This window comes from Tarenaya hassleriana, unplaced genomic scaffold (assembly GCF_000463585.1).
Source record: "Tarenaya hassleriana unplaced genomic scaffold, ASM46358v1 Cleome8, whole genome shotgun sequence".
Lineage (NCBI taxonomy): Eukaryota > Viridiplantae > Streptophyta > Magnoliopsida > Brassicales > Cleomaceae > Tarenaya > Tarenaya hassleriana.
In genome coordinates, this window is record NW_010970490.1 from 4,009,566 (window position 1) to 4,019,829 (window position 10,264).

General features: G+C 39.0%; 2 protein-coding genes across 2 annotated transcripts in view; one reads left to right on the forward strand and one right to left on the reverse strand.

Moving 5' to 3' along the window:
• LOC104802918 (protein EXPORTIN 1A-like) overlaps positions 1-6,202 on the reverse strand; it is a 9,848-nt gene extending 3,646 nt beyond the window's left edge. The window contains exons 1-21 of the mRNA XM_010526743.2: positions 5,952-6,202; positions 5,290-5,406; positions 4,448-4,540; positions 4,296-4,367; positions 3,988-4,095; positions 3,827-3,909; positions 3,552-3,690; positions 3,405-3,473; positions 3,233-3,310; positions 3,033-3,095; positions 2,890-2,934; positions 2,657-2,764; positions 2,430-2,528; positions 2,015-2,218; positions 1,788-1,847; positions 1,403-1,513; positions 988-1,085; positions 681-789; positions 329-394; positions 145-243; positions 8-74 (exon numbers count right to left, since the gene is read on the reverse strand). Of these exons, the coding sequence (XP_010525045.1) occupies positions 8-74; positions 145-243; positions 329-394; positions 681-789; positions 988-1,085; positions 1,403-1,513; positions 1,788-1,847; positions 2,015-2,218; positions 2,430-2,528; positions 2,657-2,764; positions 2,890-2,934; positions 3,033-3,095; positions 3,233-3,310; positions 3,405-3,473; positions 3,552-3,690; positions 3,827-3,909; positions 3,988-4,095; positions 4,296-4,367; positions 4,448-4,540; positions 5,290-5,406; positions 5,952-6,050 (1,987 nt within the window). The 5' untranslated portion in view covers positions 6,051-6,202. The remainder of the gene's footprint in view (positions 1-7; positions 75-144; positions 244-328; positions 395-680; positions 790-987; positions 1,086-1,402; positions 1,514-1,787; positions 1,848-2,014; positions 2,219-2,429; positions 2,529-2,656; positions 2,765-2,889; positions 2,935-3,032; positions 3,096-3,232; positions 3,311-3,404; positions 3,474-3,551; positions 3,691-3,826; positions 3,910-3,987; positions 4,096-4,295; positions 4,368-4,447; positions 4,541-5,289; positions 5,407-5,951) is intronic.
• Positions 6,203-7,263: 1,061 nt separating this feature from the next.
• On the forward strand, positions 7,264-8,798 carry LOC104803123. Its single transcript, XM_010526998.1, has 2 exons — positions 7,264-8,738; positions 8,789-8,798. Exons 1-2 carry the CDS (start codon positions 7,264-7,266, stop codon positions 8,796-8,798), a joined length of 1,485 nt encoding a protein of 494 aa, XP_010525300.1.
• Positions 8,799-10,264: the final 1,466 nt, after the last annotated feature.

The following is a 10,264-nucleotide window of genomic DNA, read 5'->3' on the forward strand; positions in this document are numbered from 1 at the left end:
GGAAGAGCCATCAACCTTTGGAGGTATTCATCCCTCTTTTGAGGATCTGATTCCGCTTGGATCATTTGACCAACCTGAAGAGAGTGAAATTACAATAAGAAACAGCTTTGTATATCCACACTAAGGATGTCTGGAAAAACTTACAGCTTCATAAAAGGTGTGAATCTGATGAGGCTCAAGATCAGCAACAGTTGTTGCAAGACCTGATAGAAGTTCAGACACGAATGGTTCACTTTCTCCGACCTGAAAGTACAGGATGCTTAAATTAAGATCTCGTTTTAAAGGATAATGTAAGAATTTAAAAGGTGTATTTAACAGAAATGCATACCTGCACAATAACGAACTTGCGCTTGCACTTCTGAACAATTTTCAAGAATGTATCGCAGGCCATATCCTGAAAGGAAATTATAGCATAGTGAGCATGTTTAATTGAAAGGTTAAGAAAAGAATGCTGCAAATAACATATGATAAAGTGGTTAGATATCACCCATCTACCTATCCAACTAATCAAAGTTAATCCAAAATGCATCCTGGAATTGTTAATCAGTCACATTTTTTCCTGTCCTTACTTCAGGAATTAAGGTGTACGTATTCACATTGCAAAGGAATGCCCTTTACAACACCGTAGACTGCACTGAACAATCAATTATTAAACACAAAGATCGCAAGTGAAACACTACCTGAACACCTGGATGTGTCTCATGCATGAATTCAAACAACTTATTCACAACTGTCTTCAGAAACTTCCAGTGGGCCCTTAAAAATCTTGGATACTGTCCAACAACATACCTGGAACAAAGGGAAACATTTTAAAACAAACAGTCAATTTCTCCCAAGCACCAAGTCTCAAATATCCTCTGACAATGTATGCATAAAACTGATGCAGGTTCCCAAAAGACACAGTAAATGACGCAAATCCAGACATAATTCAACTATAACCCGCATATAAATCCAAGATTAGCATTCCTGAGGAAGAAGCGAACTTACATTATATTGCTGGCAATAACAGCTTTATTGTCTTTACCCTTGGTGATTTCACATAAATTCAACAAATCGCGGATAACCATCACCAAAAATCTGTTTTCCTGAGAAAAACAAAACATGGAATTCAAAGAGATCAGTACTAGACATAATTTGTCTGCAAGCATTCTGCGCCCAGCACACAGGAACAACTGGTCAGGCAGTAAACAAGTATAATTTATGGGAGGTTGATGAATAGAAAGCTAATAACGTTAAGCTCCAAGCCTTCAATACTGCCAATTCTTACAGCAGGAAATTAAGGGTATCTGATATATCGAAAAGGTAAAACACATAAGAATAAAGATACATACTGGAGAAGTCAATATTATATAAACAAAAATCTCAGCTACATTGCATTGAAGATAGAAGATACAAATGGTACCTGTTCTTCAGCCATGGAGCCAGAAATAGATCCAATAGCCCAGCACAACGTGTTCAGATTGTTCCATGTCCATTCCTCCCCGCTTAATTGTTTGCTTAGCTTCCTCAACATCTTTTCAGGAACAATCAAAAGAAGAATTCAATATAAAGGGTCAGACAAACATGGACATTAAACCTTATAAACAGGTGAATTAAGTGGTTTCATATCTAATACATTTTCGCATTTAAACTCTAGTAAAATGTCTCCATAAGACACACTTCATGAACACCATATTTGGTCATAACTCATCAATATTTTATTCACAGTTAGCTTTACTTTTACATAAACCATCAGCATGTATGTGATAAGAAACATACAAATAAACTCTCCCTCGTATAATAACTACCTGTTTTTCAGTATCATCATGGTCAAGGTGTGACAGATAGATTAGTGTCTCCCGCATGATCTGCAACATTATAATAAGAAATTGGAACCACGAAAAAGACTCGCAGAGAAATAAAAATGAAGGATTTGAGTACAATACGATTATGCCCCGATTACATAATTCCAAAGAATCACATTCTTTTCTACAACTAGAAATGGCCTAAATAAACGTCAAACCTAGATCGGTACCTTATACTGGACAAGAACATCATTGTCCTTCATAGTTTCACGGACAATGTTCCCATTTTCATCTTCAACAATAAGCACTTCTTCAGGCTTAGCCATACGACTAATCATGAGCCCTCTCAACTTTGACATCGAGCCTGCATAAAGTTGCCTCCGCTGCATGACTTGACAGCCAAGGCCATCAGCCATATTAGGAAGGAAAGGCATCTGCAAATATACAAAGAGGAAAACAGATTTCATATCCCCATAACCCTAACTAATGGGGCACTTTAATGTATCTTGTAAGCAGGGAAACCAACTTCTTGAAACATATATTCCGAGACTTCCCTTGCCTCAGCAAACAAAATATGCAATTCTAGTCTCAACCTTTCGAAAAAAGAGGAAAACAAAATCATATTAGTTAAGGAACCCATCATACCTGCAATCCCATCAGGCTTGCAGTTACAGCTGGATTGTCAGCATTATGGTGCGCATCAAACAACTCCAAAACCAACGAGTTCCAATAGTCCAAACAAACCTGTTTAACCACAAACAAGCAAAAGCTGTCAATTTCCAAAGAATGAGATTCCATCCTGCCAACATAGAAACAAAACGAAACCATCAAATGCATCAACATAAAAATATTACAAATAGTAAATTTCAAACCTTGAACACTTCAGTGTCTTCAACATACGATACATTGATAAGATATTCCAGACCCGCGAGTAATGCGGAAACATTTTCGGGTGCAGATTCTAAGACTCGTATATGGAACTGCAAACAGGGAATTAGAGACCACATTGTCACTATCACTATACCATACTTCAAGATAAGTCATATATGACAAAAAAAAAGACTAAAAGAACCAATGAAGTTCACTCATCAAGGCCCAGATTTACCTTGAAAAATGAAGTGAAGAACAGTGCCAAATTCTGGATAAATGCCTAGAAAAAATAGAAGATAGATTAGTCACAACCAATATAAGTTAAAGAAAACAATGGGCCCAGCTGAAAGTTAATGGCAGTGCCCAGAAAATAATTACCTGTTCTTCACTACTTCCATTTGCATATGCGTCAGGGATATTTGTGGTTAGTGGGAGAATTGCCTACAGATATAAAAAAACAAGTGTAAACAAGATAAGCCCATAAATTTACTAGACACCAAACTAACAAGGATAGAAACGTTACATAAAAAACCTGAGAAAACAAATTGAAGCAAGACGAATGAAACAACCGATTTCACCTGCAACTGTGACATGAATACGTTGTACATCTTGACATATTGAACGTTGTAGAAGTCCCCAAAATTAAGAGCTGCAACCTGCAAGAAAGAACCCAATCTTCAGTAAATGCAAAATCACAATAAAAAAGCAATGAATTGATAACAAAAAATCTGAGATCACAAATCAAAGTACCTCCGTCAAACATTGAAGAGTGAGATTCCTATATGCTGGAAGAGGAAAGAATTTAAGGAGGGTCTCCAGCTGCAAATTACAAGAATAAAAGTGAGAATAACAGAATTGTGATGCCCATTAACATCTATCTCAAACCAAGTATGTTACCAGAGGAGACTCAAAGATATAGCCCAAGGGAATCCAAGAAAGATAAGCATGCAGAGAAGACAGAGTAGCACGTATAAGCTCTGGCCTTTGGGAAACTGAGAGAACATACAGGCATAACTCATGAATGAGTTGAAACTCGCTGCACATACGAGAGCAGAACAAAGTGAACAAAAAAGCATATATCCAATTATAAGGCAGAAGAAATATAAAGGACAGATAGAGCAAATAACTTATAAAATATTAAAATACTGCCACTGGAAAGCCAATAGACTTACCTATTCAGAGATTGTTTCAGCTCTTTAATCTTTTGCTGAGTCATCTCTCCTCTCGAAAAATCGAAAACCTCCTCGCTTAGAAGCTTAACGAGAAAGAGAGAAAAAGATATATTATCTGTTAACAGTAAAAAATGAAAGCAAAAGCACGGAAAAATACTTACTTTTAAAATAGCCATGCAATTCTCGCAGATGGTTTCACTGGTTTTAGCAGCTGCAACAAGATCAGGGATGAAACTTCTCCACCTAGCTGGCCACTCATGCTTTACAATCTGCGAGTATCACCACAATCAAATTAGATTCTAGATAAACAATCCATCTCTAATGATCACAGCTAATAAATAAGAATGAAAAAGAAATGACAGACAAGACAGAATTCACCATGTAGCAAATCCTACAAAGATTGTGCATGCATGATAGACTTAATGCAACTAAGTCGATGCATCCACTACTAAAAGGATTTCATGGTTACCTGAACCAAAATGATATTTAGTTTGTTGACATAAAGCCTTTCCGATCTGAAAGACGCATCATTACTGGAAAGCTGCAGATAAATCCAAAGACAAAACGATTATTAACCAAGCTTCTTTCCAAGAAGCAATTATATGCCTACAGAATGCATACCTGTACAATGACTTCGGAGATGTAATTTTTCATTCCATCTCGTTGCTCAACAGGCAGAGCATTCCATCTATACTTTATTACACCTTCTAGGACCTGAAAGCAGAAGCCACGGAAACTTCCATATATCAAGTGGCAAAAGTGCCAGACGTATATGACAGAGATGACACCAATATAAGATATAAGATATATATTCAAAGGATTTCACTAGTAATAACCATTCTTCATAAGCATGCCATACTGATAAAATAAAATATTGCTATATTTTCTCCAAATGCAATCAGAATAGCTCAATCGACCTAATTCTGAAGAGCATCAAAACAATACCTGAGGCTGAGCCCCAGAGGCTCTATGTAAGTCTTGAGTTAGGAAGTGAAGAAATAAAATGTACCAACGAGCAACCGATTTCATATTCAGTAAGACAAAATTTCCCAATGCAACAACAAAACTAAAACTGATTCAAAAGAAACACAGTAACAGCAAGTTCATACCACCAATAGCTTTTCAACAACAGCAAAAACAATAGTTCTAGCTTAATGTCTGCCCAATGCCAAGGTCAAATCCTATCCGCATAAACGTATCAATAGATAACAGAACCTACCTGCTCGACTCTTTCACAAACTTATTGTTCCCTTGTTCAGCATATAAAATGTATGAAACAATGGATCCTGCCCTCAGAACTCTTTTTACGATTGGATTTAGAATGTACATCCTATGGAACTATGCCAAGAATGATAAAGCAGAAGAATAACAGAACAATAGAACACTAACAATCCTCGGCAGGGCAGCTAGCATTGCAATTTGCAACAGGGAATACCAACAAGATAAGGAAGCCTGAAAATTACCTGAAGGGCAAAGAACTTGGTATTCATATTTTTTGTGTTTTGTAGAATGTGAACCACTTGAAGCCACATATCTGGATTGGCTTGCAAATCCCGCAAAATGTGGTCAGCAGCAGCTCTCTGAGTAACATATTTTGTGAGTAAAATGAAATTAATTCATAGAGAAAAACGCAAAGGCACACAAAACAAGATTGCACTTCTAAAGACATGTATATATCACCATATTTCACAATTACTAAGAGTGTGAATGCAGCTATAAAATGTCACACATGATGGGGGAAATAACATTTAGAGCTACTATCCAATGCCACTCTCTCCTTCCATTTTACTTTGAGCTTACAAGGGCAAACAAAGGTCGCAGGTTGCTTCCATCCCAGAAAAACAGTACATAACATAGTCCGAAAGTAAACACCGAGGAGTCCAAACCCAAAACCTAGAAAATCAACCCAAACCTCATCCAAAACTTCCGCGATTACAGAAAACATAATTGAATACAAACAGGTATCAGAATGTTAAACCCTAAACACTCTTCTCGAAAACTTCAACGCGCAATACGGAAAAGCCACAGACAAAACACCAAAACCCCGTAATTACGGCAATCATCGCTCCCGTAAAAATTCCGACAAAACGGGAAACTGAGCCGGAGACCAGAAAAATCGACCCACCTCTTCCTTAGATCCGGTGCCATAGAATGCAGCGACGGTGGCATCGAGGAGAGCGACGTCAATCGGTTGGCTCAAGTCCCTTAACTTCTCGGCCGCCATGGCTGAGATGCGAAGCTCGAGTAGAATCTTCGTTGGAAAAAGCCTCAGGAGACTGTTAGCAGTGGACGAAAACCCTAGGAGAGAGAACAAAAAAGGCGGAAGAAGAAAAAAATTCTAGAGAGAGGTTTCAGATAGCAAAGGAACGTCGTATAAATATAGAGAGAGAGTTCCCGAAGGACAGCTTAAAATTGACGCAGGGAAGAGAAAAACAAAGGCGGACTTTGAAAATTATTTCCTTGTTATTTTCCTCGTTTTAATTTATTTAATTATTTACACATATTCCTTTTTTTTTTTCTTTTGAAGCTTTTTGCTTTTAAGAAGACCCGAGGACAAGTCACGTCGACAGGGCTTTAGAAACCCAGAGAATGTTATGTGACACGTCAGACCAAAATGAAAATGATATATTGGGAAATTTCATGATGTAAGTTTAAGACCATCATAGAGTATATTCCTACTTTTAAATTTGTAATGTAATTATTTGAATCATATGAATGAGCCATTAACTTTTGATCTATTTGAATAAAGTTCAATAAAAAAGCATCGACCGTTGGAATAACTTAGTTCTCCATAATTTTGCCGTGTTACATTTATTTTCAAATTTTTTTAAAAAAAAGCTTATTTTATTATTTAATTTATCAAACTGGGCCCGCCATCTGAAAATTTTGAAAGCCCAACCACATAATTATCGGTAACCCGGTTGGGCCTTTGGGATGCTAAACCGGTTAAAAATTAAAGGAGAAAAAGAGTTTGGGCCGGAGGAAGAATCCAATGCATCAGGGTGTACGATTTCAACGGTGAAGAACTCCGAGGCAGCCGAGGAGGACATTGTTGGAAATTAAACTTGCCCTAGTATTTTGTGTTCTAGTTTTGGGTGTTCAAAATACTCCTAGTTTTCAAGAAAATAATTATGCTAAGTTAGACCAAAATTAATCATGTATCATTATGGTGTTTTACTAGAATGTTCTTAGGATTACTATATATATAGGTGGAGTTTTGGAGTTTGTAGAACAACAACAAAAACACAAGAAAATAAAGGAGTATTTTGAGGATTTCTCCTCCTCTCTTCTTGTTCATATATATTTATAAAGTATAAAGAAAAAGCCTAAGAGCTTACAAGTGGTATCAGAGCCGGGATATCATGGCGTCGACGAGTTCGATCCAATCGCAAATTCCGCAACTTACGAAAGACAACTATCGTAGGTGGAGTATCCAAATGGAGGCTCTTCTCGGATCCCATGATGTATGGGACATGGTGGCGAACGGTTATGTCGAATCGGAGACAGTACCGGAGAATGAAGAGGAGAAACACAAAGATCTACGAAAGAGAGAGAAGAAGGCATTGTTCACAATATATCAAGGAGTCGATGAAGTAACGTTCGAGCTTATTGCCTCGGCGACGACGTCCAAAGAGGCGTGGGAAATTTTAAAGAAATCTTATGAAGGAGTCGATAAGGTGAAGAAGATTCGATTGCAATCTTTACGATCGCAATTCGAAAGTCTACAACAAGGGAGTTCCGAGTCGATCTCGGATTACATTTCACGGGTAATCACCATTGTTCATCAAATGGCGACAAATGGCGAGACGTTGAAGGACGTTCGGGTCGTGGAGAAAATTTTGAGGTCCCTTGACTCAAAGTTTGATTCTGTGGCCGTTGTGATCGAAGAATCTAAAGACTTAGATTCAATGACTGTGGAAGAACTTCTTGGTTCTTTGAAAGCGTTTGAAGATAGACTGAATCGGAGAAAAGGAGAAGAAAAATCCGTTGAGCATGCGCTCGAAGCAAAGCTCTCTCTGAAGACCGAAAAATCAAGAGGAGGTTATCAACAACGACGAGGAAGAGGTGGAAATTACGGACGAGGAGGTCCTAGATCAAATTATCGGGTGCCAACCAACAACCATAACGATTATGGAGAAAATCAAGCTGAGTATGGTCGTGGTGGCCAAGGTCAAAGCTGGAACCGAGGTCGTGGTCGTGGATTTGAAAGAAGCAATGAAGGGAGATACGATAAGTCCATAATACAGTGTGACATTTGTCAGAAATATGGCCATCACTCTAATGATTGTTGGCACAATCCGAGAAACAATGAAGGAAGGTATGACAAATCCGGAACTCAATGTCATATTTGTAAGAAGTTCGGTCATTACTCGTATGATTGTTGGCATAATCCCGATAACAATGGTAGAAAGAAAGTTAATATGGTGGAAAAAGAAGGTGATGATGCAGAAGAAGTATTGATGCTATCCCAGAATGAAGTCGGACCAAGCATTGAGTCCGAACCATTTGTTACATGGTATCTTGACACGGGAGCATCCAATCATATGTGCGGCAGAAAGGAGCTATTCACAAAGCTTACCGAGCGAAATTTTGGTAATATCACGTTTGGTGATCGTTCAAAAAGACCGATAGAAGGAAAAGGTGATATCACACTGACCTTCCAAAACAAGAGACAGGTTTGCATTTCCAACGTCTACTATGTTCCTGATATAAAAAGTAATTTGTTGAGTGTGGGACAATTGTTGGAGAAAGGTTTTGATGTAAGGTTGAAGAATACATCCCTTACCATCCGAGACAAAAATGACAAATTGATCACAACTGTGGAGATGACGAAGAACAGGATGTTTCCGTTGAGGCTGAGAAAGACGAGGAGCATTCGGGAGGTTTATTCAACTCAACCGATAGAACCCGGGTTTGATGAAGAGTTCACTAATTTTTGTCTTTTTGCTGGATTTGATCCAGTGACATATGAAGAAGCTTCTAGGGAGAAGAAGTGGATGAAGGCCATGGAAGAAGAGATTCAGGCCATACGAAAAAATAACACATGGGAGCTCACTTCATTGCCTCAAGGACACGAAGCCATTGGAGTTAAATGGGTGTTCAAAACAAAGAGGAATGCCAAAGGAGAAGTGGAAAGGCACAAGGCAAGGTTGGTAGTGAAAGGATACAAACAAAAGCATGGAGTTGACTATGAAGAAGTCTTTGCTCCTGTAGCTCGGTTGGAAACAGTGAGATTATTGATCTCACTCGCAGCTCAGAAGAGATGGAAGATGTATCAGATGGACGTAAAATCAGCGTTCTTAAATGGAAATCTCGAAGAAGAAGTGTATGTTGAACAACCGCCGGGATTTGTTATTGCGGGACATGAGAAAAAGGTGTACAGGCTGAAAAGAGCTCTTTATGGGCTCAAGCAAGCACCGAGAGCTTGGAATACCAGAATCGATGCTTACTTTGTTCGAGAAGGATTCATGAAGTGTCCATATGAACACTCCTTATACGTGAAGGTCAAAGGTACTAATGTGTTATTCATATGTCTATATGTGGATGATCTGGTATTCACAGGCAATAACAATACCATGATTCAAGAATTCAAGCAATCGATGGAGAAAGAATTTGAGATGACGGATTTGGGCATGATGAAATATTTTTTGGGCATCGAAGTACATCAAGGTGAAGGTAACATTTTTATCTCCCAAGAGAAATATGCGACTGACATTTTGCAAAAGTTTTCGATGGATGATTCTGTGACAGCCCAGGGTACCGCAGGAGGGCGGGGAGTGATCGCCGGTGCGAGAGGCATGGACAAGGGGCGGCTCCTGACGAGCTTCTCGGTAGGGGGTACAGGGATGAAGCGGACGCACCGGAATGAGAGAGATCCGAGGGCTGTGTAGGTATGGGACTACACAGTCTAAGATAACTTAAAGGAATTAATTGAGCTACTCATAGCAACAAGATGCATCTACCTTTTCGGTTAGCCATCTCGAGAGAACTCCAAAGTTAAGCGTGCTGGCTTTGGAGTAGTCTTAGGATGGGTGACCTCCTGGGAAGTACTTTCCGGGATGTGTGCGAGTGAGGACAAAACACGCTAAAAGGTCCCGTGTTGGTGTGTGGGGACAGTTCTATCATTCCGTAGCGGCCTCGGGTCGTTACAGATTCTTTGTCCATAGACACACCGGTGGAGTGTGGTACGAGATTGACGAAGGAAGGAGAAGGAAAGCCCATAAACCCGACATATTACAAGAGTCTTGTGGGTTGTCTAAGGTATCTGACTTGTACTCGACCTGATATTTTATATGGAGTAGGATTGGTTAGTCGGTACATGGAGAACCCAAAGTCTTCCCATCTTGAAGCTGCTAAGCGGATTCTCAGATACATCAAAGGGACAGTTGGTTACGGGTTATTATATTCATCTAAAGGAGAAGCGGAACTCATTGGTTA

Excerpts from the sequence above, each read along its gene's own strand:
- LOC104803123 (XM_010526998.1), top strand. The coding sequence starts at position 7,264 with ATGGAGGCTCTTCTCGGATCCCATGATGTATGGGACATGGTGGCGAAC.